Consider the following 13,521-nt stretch of genomic DNA (forward strand, 5'->3'; position numbering starts at 1 on the left):
ATGCTGCATTGATGGACCCTAGGGAAGGCCACAGGAGACCCCAAGAAAGCGCTCCAGAGGTCGGAGATGGACCCCAGAAGTTGCAGAACAAGAGGACCCCTACCATGCAAGTCTGTGGGGAATTGTGGTCAGGACTCTCCTCCAAGGAATCTCGACCACAGATCGTGGTGGTGGAAGTATCCGCAATATAGGACTCCAAGGTGGGTACTCACATCAGTGGTTTTGGTGCAAATGGCTCAAGGGACAGAACTAGCGTGGTAAGTGAACGGTTCTTTTCTACTGATGTGCTTCTGATGATCTGTGTAAGCCCAGTGAGACAGAAGAACAAAGGTTCTTCCTACCATCAATCCAGGAGTTGAAAGATCCCGTGAAGAAGACTTCAGGAAGACTGGAGAACCAAATCGATGGCGCCCAATGTTTTGCGGCACGAAGGAGGACTAACTCCGCAACAAATGATAACGGGATAGGGGGTGCAACTGTCGAAGACTGATATTGCGTGGTGTTTCTAGAAGTACCTTGTGATCATCCTCCAATACACAAGAACATGTCCTTCGAACACCAGCAAATTCTCCAAGCAAAGAAAGCTCTCCTACAGAAAGGGACCATAGAACTGTTTTCAAAACTACCGTCAGAGGTAAACCAAAGGACCTCAAGTTGATTCTGGAAGAGGGCAAGATCAAGCAAGTGGCATGTTATGGTTTGTGAGTTAGGGTTGTGTACTATTGCAGATGGTCTATGCAGCTGGAGAAGGAAGGGCTATCCTGTGTAGATATGGTGGCGCCTTGGCCCGGTTTTCAGCTGAATATGGGAATGGGGCGATACGCATTTCCCTGGAAGCCTATAAGGCCCAAGCGAGACTGGCTGCCATATTTGGGGCTGAGGTGTGGGGGGCCCTAGATACTCACCTATTGGTAACTGTGGAAAACAGATACTTGGCCTTCCATCTAGTACGCCTAATTCACTGGTGATTTTGGAGACCGGCATGCAGGGGATTGATTTTGTTGCTGGCTTCGGCCGGCATTGTTCTGGGTTCAACTGTAGTCCGATGTAAATTTGGTAAAATACAGGGATGCCTTGATGGAAGTACTATCTTAGCAAGGGATTGGGGGGGGGGGGGTGTCGTCCTTGAAATGGGTCTTGCCCGTCAAATTCTCTCTGAGCCCTTGACCTTGGGGTCTATTGGACTGAGCCAAGTGTAATTAATGAACAATCTAAAGATGTGGTAAAGTGGTTGCAGGACGGTGGCAGATGCAATGGTAATCTGTTTAAATTCTGTCGATATTCCCGCTTTGTTTGCAACTTGCATGTATTTGAGATTTGCTTGGAGTATTAGAACAAAGAAAATGCTTTTGTGAATTTTACATGATCTAGATGTTAATGGTATATGTGGCCTCTTTTTCAACTCTGACCTGGTTAGTGTATTCGTGATTGTTGATCACTATCCTAAATTTTATTAAGTTACTGTAATGGGGCCCTAAAAGTACCCTAGGACTGTAGTTGCCTCACATGCAATCGACTAAATGAAGCATTGTGGCCTAATGATCAAATCAATGGAAGACTAGTAGCAGATAACTATGGAGGCTGCAAGCTTTACTCTCCTCCAACTTGGTGCCTGATCTCCCTTTTAACTTGTCATCCCAATTCCAGGAAGTTACAGGCTTTGCTTACCTTTTTGAATGTTGTAGATAATCTTTTCCTTTTATATTTTATTCTTGGTACAGTTTATAAAGCAGATTATAAACCTTTTGCATCATCTAGGGTTTACTATCAATGTGAAAGTCAAGCCTAGTTCCTAGCCAAGGAGGAAGATTTCTAGGGGCAATAATATGAACTGAATACATGTCAATATTTCCCTCCAATGAGGGGGTCCAGAATATGCTGCTACAGATCTGTTTATACGGTCAGTCGCCAGATCAGTCAGAAAGGTGATGCGCCTTCTTGGTATGATTGCATCATGCATCTTCCTTTTGCCACATGCAAGACTACATATGCGGCCAACACAAGAATGGTTAGCGAAACAAGGGTCATGGGCACAAGGTAATAGGGACGATCTAATGGTAGTTTCACAGACACTGGTGTCTGCACTTGAAGGGGAAACACTTTGTCAAGCCACTGACACACGTTGCAATAACAGACTCGTCGCTCTCATGTTTGGGAGTCCATTACCTCCAACATACAGTGCATGGCATGTGGACACAAACATTAGCAAAGAGGCACATCAACGTCCTATAGTTGCTAGCAGTGTACAAAGCATTACAAGCTTTCCAGCACCATGAAGCATTGAAGAATGTTCTCATCACGGAACAGCACGGCCGCAATGTTTTACATCAACAAACCGGCGGGGAATACATTCTCTAAATCTGTCCAAACTAGCCCAGAAACATCTGGTATTGGACTCAAGAGACACATTTTACTAATCGCAATACGTTCCAGGGGAACACAACTGCCTTCCAGACGCACTAAGAAGAAACACAAGTCAACCCTCGGAACACGAGTGGGAACTACATTCAGACTTTGGGAATTACCTTTTTCAAAATAGGGTCACCCAGACATAGATCTGTTTTCCACAGAAGAAAACTCAAAATGCCACACTTGCACTGCTATTTGCCCCCAGAAAGGGGTTCAGGGAGAATGCTGTTGATCAGTTGGTTAGGGATATTTGCATACACCTTTCCTCTGACTCCATTCTTGAACAGAATAATTCACAAAATCCCCTTGTTAGGAGTAGACGTTGCATAGACGGTTAGGCAACATTTCCTAAAGTACCAACAAGTGAGACTTAACTATCCTTTGGTATACAGTCCCCAACTCTTCGTATACGTCTGTACTACTCAAAGGTTTGGTAGAATGGCAGAGCAGTCAGTCTCACCTTATGAGGAGGATGTGAGCTGTAGGTATGTACAATACACCCAGTAAATACATTAGTCCAAAGAAACTCGCACGCTTGAAGTTGCAGTAAAATATACATTTATTTTATATACACAAGGCACAGGTAAGTAAACAGTATATGGACTAATCAACCCAAATGGAAAACATAAGCAACACTTTTTCAGGTGAATGTTCAATAGTAGTGGTTTGTACCGGACATCAACACAGTTCAATGATAAATACATTCACTTGGTAAAATCACTCGGACAAGTTTCTGTTGTAAGGACACATTGTTAATTAGCATTAGCAACAGTAATCTACCACTTTGTAATAACTTTTCAATGATTCTAATACTTTAGCAGTTCATTCCCCAACTAGTTAGTTCCTCAAAGTCGGTTGAGGGGTGCAAAATCATGTACAGCAGCAGAAAAGGCAAAGTTACTTTTAATTACTTTCAAGTTGGATGCTTTAGTGGAATAAAAAGGTTATTGGGGACCTTGTAAAGGACTCCCTATGGATGTACAAGCTGTAGGCCTTGGCAGCGGGTATCCGTGAACACCCAGATGCCTGTCGCTGCCCTCCAGTAACACAGGAGTGACAATTCCGCTTCAGACAAGTACTACCTTGAGCCCCACAGTACCTTAGGAGCATTGAAGAATATGCAGCTGGATTCTTTCCTGTGCAGCAGTGGTGAACCCGGTCTCCTGTTACTTGGTCGTGGTGATTAATGGAGAAAAGGACCCTCAGCAAGGAATTCTTTAGACTTCAGTGGTCTGCAGTTTTGGTGCCTTTTTTACAAGCTCCAACAGAGAACGTTTGCCGCCCGGTCAGTCTGTCTCGATTCTGCAGTTCTCCACTCTGGTGAGGGGACTTTGAGGGGGTATCTTGCCTCTGGAGGGCCAACTGGAGCTCACCAAAGTTGTGGTAGGATTACTTCATGGGAAGACTATGCACTGCAATTGTCGGAGGTCCCCTGATATTGGCAGGTTGCATCTCTGGAGGGTCACAACACATTGGGGAAGGTGCCTTCTGCAGGTCGTTTTATGGCTAGTTGGTCCCACCAGCCAAAGGGAAGGAGTGGTCTTCGGAACGCCTGTCAAAAACAGGGTCGGGACAGCAGTGGTTTCATTGCGGTTACTGGAAGGGTCTGCCGGCATCTCTGGTAGTCTTCTGCTTCGGATTTTCTGTTCTAGTGGTCGACTTGCCTTCTGCCTCAGGAACCTCACCTTTTTATCAGGAATTCCCATTCATTCCACCGCAAACTCTCCCTGCAGTTTACAGAAAGGGGCAGCTGGCTGTCCAGTTAGAACAGCCATCTCATGCTTCCTGTCCTCTCAAACACACTAGAGCCTTATCAGATACACATATGGTTCCCACCAAAGAAAAAATTCACATTTAGACACCCCCCCCCAATCCCCAGGTATAGTAGTAGGGCTAACCAAGAAGCACACAAGAAATGGCGAAATAAGGATCCACCATGTTGGAACATAGGTGACACTCCAGTGCATAACCTCAACTGTGAATATAGCCTGCAGTGGAAAATTGCACACAAGTTGGTAGAACACATCCACTGCCACCAGCCAGAACTATAGGTTCGTTTTTGTAACCTACAGAAGCAAAGAGAAGGGGGATACTATGGGTCTTTTAGAACTCCATATAAGGTGGTGTGCTGATCTCTCAAATGTAAGGAAGAATACAAGTATCCCCGTATCTTTAAGAACAGTAGTTTATTATGGAAAATAAAAATAAAAAAAGAACCCAAAGGGCTCCTTGCAACACTGCACATAGGGTCCTATGTGCTGCAAAAGTGAAACACAGATGCCTTTTAAACAGTATGAAAGAACGCAAGGCTCCATCCAGAAAATAAAGTAAAACAAATAAAACAGGGTTCCCATAATCGGAGCAGAAAATAATGGAGGGGCGGGGGAGGAAGGCTCCCCTTTTTCAGAACAAGGAAAAAGGTCCAGCAAGAAGTGCTGGGGGTCTCACTAGGAAGAGAGGATTATGCATGATATGATTTATGTTATTTATAACACGCCTGTACACAAGTGTTTCTAGGTGCAATAAGGCATGGGAGGGAAGACCAAGGGAGGGCAAGACAAACTATTTTACTAGTTATTCCGATTGTGCGAGAACGAGAAGTGCAAGGGCAAAAGAAGGGGGAAAGTGCAAGGGAGAAGGAAGGGGTGGAAACTGGGCAGAAAAGCTCTGAAGAAGTGCAGCGCGGCTCTGGGTAAGTTCAAGGGGACTGTAGGGTTACAGTAACAGCCCCTAAGTGCATGGTAGGCCCAGAGGCAGTGCAGGGTGACGGATTTAAGGAGGAGCCTGGTACACAGCGATACTGAGGGTTGACAGGCAACCAGTCGGTACAGTAGACTGGTCAGCAGGGGAGGGAGAGGGGAAGCAGAGGAGAAGAGTAACGTTTTGAACTGCTTTCGATACTTCAGGTGGTCCGGCTCAAGCTTGAGAGGGGCCGGGAGGCCATTCCAGAGGGAGGTACTTGCAGAGGAGAGAGAGCTACCCCCTACTCTGCCTGGAGAAGCGTCTGACTTTTGGAGAGTTGGAGGTTCCTGAGCGAAAGGCTTAAAAGGAAGGTATTTTGGAAAAGAGCATTGGATGTAGTGCGGTCCCCGGCCCCAGAAAGCCTTGTGGACAATGCAAAGGGTCTTGAACTTGATCCTTGTATTCACCGGGAGCCAGTGGAGAGATTTCAGGGCTGGAGAGATAGTCCCTGGGCTTGAGGCCAAGGATAAGTCTTGCTGTCCTGGATTAGTTGCTGAGGGCGGCGAGTAGAGGAAGGCAGATTAAGAAAGAGGCTGTTGCAATAGTCCAGTACAGAGGGAACTGGGGCTCTGATCCAGTGAACTTCTGGGGGAAAGTGAGAAAGGGACGAGTCCATTTGAGGAGGTGCAGGTGGTAATGGGACTTCCTGCTGCTGTCCGAGATGTGTGGAGCGAAGGAGAGAGAGGGGAGTCGAAGATGACATCACATGTTTTTGTCTCCCGGGAAGGCAAAGGAAGATGGCCCAAGGGAGGCAGCCAATGTGAGAGAGGGAAGGCAGGAGCAGGGGTCCCAATGAGAAGGATCTCATTCTTATTGCCATTCAGACATAGATCGTTGGAGGCGCACCAATCCCGAATCGCAGATAGACAGTCGGGAATGATCGAAAGAGGAGGCTGAGGAAAGCTGAGCGTTCTCATCTAACTTTCAGTGTTATGCGGATAAGGCAGAGATTTGGTGGGCCAAAGGGGCCAAGTAGAGGTTGAAAAACTAGGAGGAGAGGAGAGGATTGTCGTCAATTACTTCATCATGCATCTGTTTACGGGGTTGTCCTTCCGATGTATCACTTGATGGCCGTGTTGGCAAACCCATTCTTTGCTTTTCTGTTTTGAAATGTGTACATGACATTGCCATTACTTATGCTTATTTGTGCGTTTCACCACCAAACCTCTGAAAATAAATGTCATTCATCAATTTTTTTAGAGTAGCAGGCTTCACTAATTACTGGGTAATTAAGCTACTTTTAACACCTTTATTTTTAGTCTGATTTAAACAATGAGTGGTTGATTAGGCATGAATAATGCACAAATAAAGTGTCTCTTCTTCGTTACCACGCAGATTTGAAAATTGTCATAGCACCTTCTAGGACTCATTTCTTCTTGTTGCACAATGTGTCACACTTACCGCAATACCCCTTTTCCACTGGCTCTCTATACCTTTTGATTGTTAATGAACAGAATACCACTGTTTTGATCTAGCACTGAAACCCTATGCCAGTGTATTGAAGCATTTTCTTTGTACCACTTAATCCTGTACAGAAATGGCAAGACATCATAAAGGAGGTGAAATTCCTACAGAAGCTGCGGCACCCCAATACAATTGAGTACAAAGGCTGCTACCTGCGTGAACACACGGCATGGGTAAGTAGAGGCTGTCTGGTGAGAGTCTACTGCACCGTTGCATCGGAACAGCAGTGTGGTAGATCATTCGCAATATGAGTTTTGTGTGCGTTTACTCTCCAAATGTCTTTAGTATCTTTGTCGTAACCAGACTGCATTTCTCTGCTGTAGCTTTTGCCGTTGGGCTACAAATAACTGGTAGAGGCCAGAGAGTACCACTGATAACTTCGATATCGAGGCCATAGGCTCTTCCTGGGTTTTGTTGTGAAGAATAACTCTTTTCTAGCAATACATGTTTGCTGCCACAAATCGCCAATTCAAGCAGATTGTGACCATTGAGGGGTGAATAAAATTCACATCTTTCTCCACAACCTCTGCTGTCTCAGAACAGATTTAGTTCTTCTCCATACTTGCATTCCATTTTCAAGTGTTAGCTGTTTTGCATTGGTACTGGCTGTCCCAACTTTAGTTGGGAGGGTTTGTACATTCCTTGGTTCTCTCGCTTATCCAATGCCGCAGGGACAGTGAGCAAATATTGAAAGCCTTGAGCTTTCCTGTGCCCATGTTGCACAGAAGCTTTTAACAGTGTGGCCTTTTTTTCTCTGGAGGATATGAGGGTTATGAAGAAAAGTCTTGTTTTACGTCCAGTTAGCCAATTAATATGTTGCTGAAATTCTTTTTTTTAAGTGATCAAGATTATACTTAGTAGAGCTAGTGGATGTCACTGCCTTTTGTTGGACTCTTTTGACTGGTTCGAGCGAAGTCTTTCAAAAGTTTATCAGGTGAACTTGCTAAAACGTCAGGCCCTTTGGTGTGAAAGATAGTTGAATGGAGGCTGGACTGTTCTTGCCAGCAATCTATACGGTTGGAGAAATTGTTTTCCCAAACTTATTTTTAAACGGGGTCTATTGTGTGTGTGTGTGTAATTGATATATATATATATATATAAGTGCATAGTATTCTCTGCTCTTGTGAAATATATAGGTTGCGGGCCAGATGTCCAGAGAGTGCAAGTAAGATGAATGATAAATCAATGGCAAGACATTTTCAAAATGAGTCCCCATCAGAGTAGCCAATTGTTGGTCCAGGTTCCTAAGCGAGTATGGGGAACATTCATAATGTAATTAAATGCTGTGAAGCATTCTGGAAAGACGAGTGGTAAGCTTTTTCCCCCAAGAGGGTTGAACAAAGAATGTAAACTGCTTATGTTTTTATTAACTGTATCCTTTTGGTGTGCAGTCTGATCACTGCATGTTGGTCAGATGGTTATGGGTAATAATCGATAGGGAGTGTTTTTTCGTTTAAGGATGCAGATATATAAAAGAACGAGGAGTGAAATGGTGATCCTTTCTAACAATATAACCTGGCATTCCTGAAACTATTAGCCAATTAGATAATGCACTTCATTATTTTATTTTAATTGGTTATTTATAACGCGCTTAACAGCTCGAGGTTTCTAAGTGCGGACCTGGATATCAAACTGTGTTGCTCCGCATCGTCCCGCTTCCAAGACATGTTACGGCAGAGCTATCCTCCCAAGCCCCGAGTATAAATAATTTAGTCAGGAACCTTTTCAAGACCCCAAATGATGAACAGAATGGCAGAAGCAAAAGAAGATGGGGTTATATACAATGCAGAATGGGAATTTCATAATCCGCAAGTTTCTTTGTTTTGTATCCTCCCTTAACTGCACAAGAGCCAGCCGGACCGGCAGGATTATTGATAGTTTCCAGCTGTGGCTCAGTGTTGGAACCTACATAAAATGTTTTCTTCTTGAAACCTTTTGCAGGTAACACCAGATAATGCATAGAAGACACTAGAGGTGTCATCTTAATTGAGACCATCAACTTTGAATCAGATTCTGACAATTTTATCACCCTGGACCTTGAATTAACACAAATCACCCCAAGAGGAAGCTATATTCATCATTGCTGAAGCCAAAAGTGTCTGCTCTGTAAAGAAACTAATCTACAAAAAACAATTTTACCTGCAAACAGGTGGCACAGCAATGGGAGTAGTTTTTGCACCTCACCTAGCCAATATTTGTTTAGCTGAATTTGAAGAAATGTTTAAAAGTAAAGCTCATTTGATAGTGTGGAAAAGGTATGTAAATGCGTTCTTAATTTTTTTTATTCTGGACTGGAAACCTTGAACAACTTGATCTGTTTCACACACAGCTTAACCATGTAACACCAAATTTGAACTTTAAACTTGGAACACAGTAAAAATAGCATTACCCTTTTTAGATGTCACTACTGTACAGTTCAACAAATTAACAACTGCCTTTTTACCGAAAATCTACTGACTGTAATTTACTCCTCATGCACAATAGCCATCATCTGCAAGTATTGATGTGCAATCTCCCCCATGGACCATTCCTCCTCATTAGGAGGAATTGCCAACTAAGATGGCTACATTTGAATCTAAGATTCTGATGCAACACCCCGTGAAACAAAGGTTAACCTAAACACTTGCTAGAACTGTCTAACAAGTAAGCCTTGAATAGAGATCTCCAGCACTTACTTAAAAAGTCTTCATAAGACACAACTCTACATAAAACAGTCAAATTAATGATAGGCACTTGATGCGCTATGGTTCAAAATTATATTCAATTGTCATAAATTAAACCTACAGTATCCTACAAAGTCCTAATACACATACCATCATAAACTCATTAAAGAGTACGTACTAATGTTTTGCCCATCTGGACTTTATCCAGGTAGTATCACTTCATCAATAACCACATACAATATGGCGTCAAGCGATAGAAGCTCTCAGCCACTGCCAAGAGATTAGACGTGACATCAGGAAACCTTTGACTGGAGCAGATGCAGGGATCCTGTGGCAGGTCAACAGGAAAAAGTGAAACCCGCTCATCAACGTGGAAGTCAGAAGTGTTCGGACAGTTTTTCTAAAGTCCTACCAAGTCTTCATAAAAGCCATAATTCGAATTGAATGGATTGCCCCCTTCCACGTATTTCTCATCTTTGATATATTTACGACTTCTGCTTTGCTGCTTCGGAAAAATAAATTCCACACCAGAGGGCTCTTTGCTCGATGTCGTGGCGTTGATGTCCCTTGAGGGCTGCCGTTGGGTGTTGACATCACAAGTAGTACAAATGGCTCGAGCCGCGCCCGTTGGCTTCAGTTTTGTTTTTCCAAAAGCTTTGCTTCGAGTGTTGAACGGCGCACTTCAATTTCGTCAAATGTCTTCATCTTCCAACCCTTCGACCCCAAGTTCTGATTTTAAAAAAATGCCACGACTACGGGTGAAGATGTCTATTACCGATCCCCACCGGGTTTGCCTGTGGTGCCTGGGTTCCGAACACCGAACCGATTAATGCGGATCCTGTCAGGCCATGACAGGAAAAGCTCTCGGAGCACTGAGGTAAACTGGCATCGGTGAGGCTGGCTTCGAAGTCCTCTTCGAAGAGGGATAAAAAGTCTAGGGAGTATAGGGACTCGTCCCGATGCAAAAATCAAAGAATTCTCAGTCGAGGAGTCAGTCAAAACAATCTTCGTCTTGGGCGAAGAAGAGACTCCATAGGTTTGCCTCTTCGTCTGATTCCTCTACTGGGGTCATCAGGTGCCCAACCAAAAATGATTCCGCTAGAAAATGGGATGCTTTCAAGAGTGAAATGTTGCGTATATTCGAGAATGCGGCCTCGACCCACTCGAAGGAAACACGCAAAGGGCATGCCCCAGTCGCTCCTTCAGGCAACTTAGGGAGGTCAAAGACTACCATGGCAAAGCAGAGTGTCAAACCGGCAAGTCGCTCTCCGTCTGATGACAAATCGTTGAGGGTATCGTCTTGACCATAGTCCTTCTCCGATACCTCTGAGAAAGAGCAAATCGACTGAGTCAAGCCTGTCAAACGCATTAGTCGACGGCACAGCCGAGTAAGTCGACTCATTGGCGAATGTTTCATCGACTCAGTTGTCGAAGGCGCCATCAACGCCAGAGTCTATGCCATTAGCGCCATCAACGCCATTGTTGAAGCCAGTGTCAGCGCCTTAGACGGTCACTTCAACCATTTCAGAGCCTCTACCTAGTCGGAGAAGGTTTTTAATACTATACCGAAAAAAGAATTTCAAGTCTATGGCCTCAATTTGGGGAAGAGCAAGCCTCTGAAGAGTATTCTCCCCCCTTTGGTTTGCCTTCTGGCAAGCAAAAGGCTCCTGAGGAGCTTATTAATCAGGATTCCAAGATAGTTGATCTTTACGATTGCTTCCAGTCGGCTAGTGGTGTAGAGACTTTGCTGGAGCTGGAATTCGGCAAACCTGATCCAGTTGAACGTACAGGTCCCTCATGAATAGGGTCATTGATTACATGGGCAGGAGCAGGAATTCTCCTGCCTATGAGCAAGACGATATGGCGGATATCCTGAATCGAGGGCCTCAGAAGAACCCAGTATTACATTTTCATGCAGCCCTTCAGAGGGATGGCAAACTGGGAAACTCCAAAATCTGGACCTGCTGTAAACATGAACTTTGCCAGAAAATATAGCCCTTCTAGTATTGATCCGGACTATTTGAACAAGCACCCTACACCTGAAAGCTTGGTGGTTCAGGCATCCACATCAACCAGGCAGTCTGCATACCCCTTTAGTTCCCCCGGATAGAGACGCCAAGATGGTTGATGCCTGGCCTCGTAAGATTTTCACATTGGGCATTATGGCTTTGAAGTCTGCTAATGTTACTTGTACGCTTTCAATATTTACTTGCACCCGGTGGGCCTGATAGCATGGCGGCTGAGCACATTCCGGAAAGCGAGGAAAGAGACATCTTCCTAGCTATTGTGAAAGATGGAAAGGAAGCAATGGGGGGTGGGGGGTGCGGGGTGTGACAGTATCAGCAGGTCCATGGCTTCTAGCACCGTACTACGCAGGTTTGCATGGTTAAAGTTGGGCTTTGCACCATATGTGCAGGCCAGACTACTCAATATGCCCTTTGACGGCTCGAGGTTGTTCGGCAGCAAGGTGGATGAGAGTCTGGAGAAGCTGCAGACTTCCAAGGCGGCGGCTAAATCACTTTGCGCCTCCATACCCCAACCTCAACAACAAACCTATTCAGGCTCATCTTCCTGGAGGGGTCGTCCTTTTCGTTTCAATTCCTAATTTGGAAAGGGAAGCGGACCGGCTGGACAAAGGGGACAGAAAAGATTCCCTAATGGTGGACGAGCAAAGGGTGCTAAATCAGCCACAGCAGCAGTCGCTGCTGCAGCCGCCTCTAAGCCACTCTGAGGCCTTGACCCGCAAGACCCCAGTGAGAGGCAGGATCTCTCAGCATCTGAATAAATGGCGGGGCATTACTTCAGATGCTTGGGCACTGGAAACAGAAGCCCAGGTTACTGCCTTCCTTTTCAAAAAAGGCCTCAAGATCATCTACCAGGAGCCAACTCTTGTCAAAATTCCAGATCCGCTCCTTGTGCAGGAAATTTTAAACCTGCTAGAGGAAGGTGCAATAGAACATGTACCTGTAGCAGAGATGATCAAGGGATGGTAATCTTACCCCTCCCTACTTTCTCATTCCCAAGAAGGCTGGAAGATTGAGACAAGACCCATCTTGGACTTAAGAAATTTGAACAGGTTCAAGATGGTAACACTTTCTCAGATCCTTCAGGCTCTCCAACTCTAAGACTGGTTGGTATCATTGGACCTTCCGGATGCTTACCTTCATGAGCCAATCCATCTCAGGCACAGACAGTACCTGAGGTTCACGGTTGGTGATTCTCATTATCAGTTTCGAGTTCTGACATTCGGGCTGACCTCTGCCTGAGGGTTTTTCACCAAACTGGTGGCAGCGAGTCTCGGGACCTACCTTGACAAATGGTTGATCAGGCCTCGTTCACCTGAACAGGCGCAGGAATATCTCAGAATTCCCTGACACTCCCTACACAGACTGGGCTTCTCCCTCAATTACAAGAAGTCCCATGTGATACCATTCCAAAGACTCCAATTCATCGCAGCAGTCCTGGATACTTCCTCGGTGGGAGCTCAACACATTCTGCAGATGGTGACAAAATTCCGAAATGCCCAGCATCTGCCAGCCTTCGATTTTCTGAGGTTGCTCTGCTTCATGGCATCCTACATTTTTCTGGTGCCAGAAGCCCAAATGAGATCTCTTGAATGGGTCCTCAGGACTCGGTGGTCGCAATTTTCAGGGAATGTCAGATCTACTGCAAGTTCCGGGCAGAGTTGCTCAAGACCTGATTTGGTGGGCTTGCGAGGACAACATTCTCAAGGGACAATCTTTTTGGCAACCATGACCGGAGATAACGGTAGTGACGGACATCTCACTCAAGGGGTGGGAGCCCACACCAACGAACTGACAGTCAGCGGCTGTTGGTCTCCATCTGAGTCCAAACCTACATATCAACTTTTTGGAGCTGAGGGCACTCAGATTAGCGCTGAAGGCCTTCCTGCCCTCTGTACGGGGAAAGAATATCCTGATAATGACGGACAACAGTGGCCATGTACTACCTCCACAAGAGGTCTAGCGTCACTACCACTGTGCAGAGAGGCAATGCAGCTCTGGTTCTGGGCAATTCAAGAAGGAATCTGTCGGCAGTTCACCTAGCTGGAGAGTAGAACACGGCGGCCGATGCTCTGAGCAGGCAGAGCAGTCTCCCACGAGTCGAAACTAGCTCAGGAAGGCCTTCAAGAGAGCTTCACCCTTTGGGGAACCTCTCAAGTCTATCTGTTCGCAACCGAGGTCAATCGGAAGTGCGAACAGTATCGCTCAAGGGTATTTCC

The 13,521-nt window shown here is 45.3% G+C and overlaps 1 protein-coding gene across 4 annotated transcripts in view; it reads left to right on the plus strand.

Moving 5' to 3' along the window:
• The window catches only part of LOC138581009 (serine/threonine-protein kinase TAO2), a 1,567,916-nt gene that overhangs the window by 223,349 nt on the left and 1,331,046 nt on the right, over window positions 1-13,521 (plus strand). For all 4 annotated transcript variants that reach the window (XM_069652009.1, XM_069652012.1, XM_069652010.1 and 1 more), the window contains exon 4: window positions 6,687-6,788. In XM_069652009.1, the coding sequence (XP_069508110.1) occupies window positions 6,687-6,788 (102 nt within the window). The remainder of the gene's footprint in view (window positions 1-6,686; window positions 6,789-13,521) is intronic.

The sequence above is a fragment of the Ambystoma mexicanum genome, chromosome 3p, assembly GCF_040938575.1.
Source record: "Ambystoma mexicanum isolate Mex_15411 chromosome 3p, UKY_AmexF1_1, whole genome shotgun sequence".
Lineage (NCBI taxonomy): Eukaryota > Metazoa > Chordata > Amphibia > Caudata > Ambystomatidae > Ambystoma > Ambystoma mexicanum.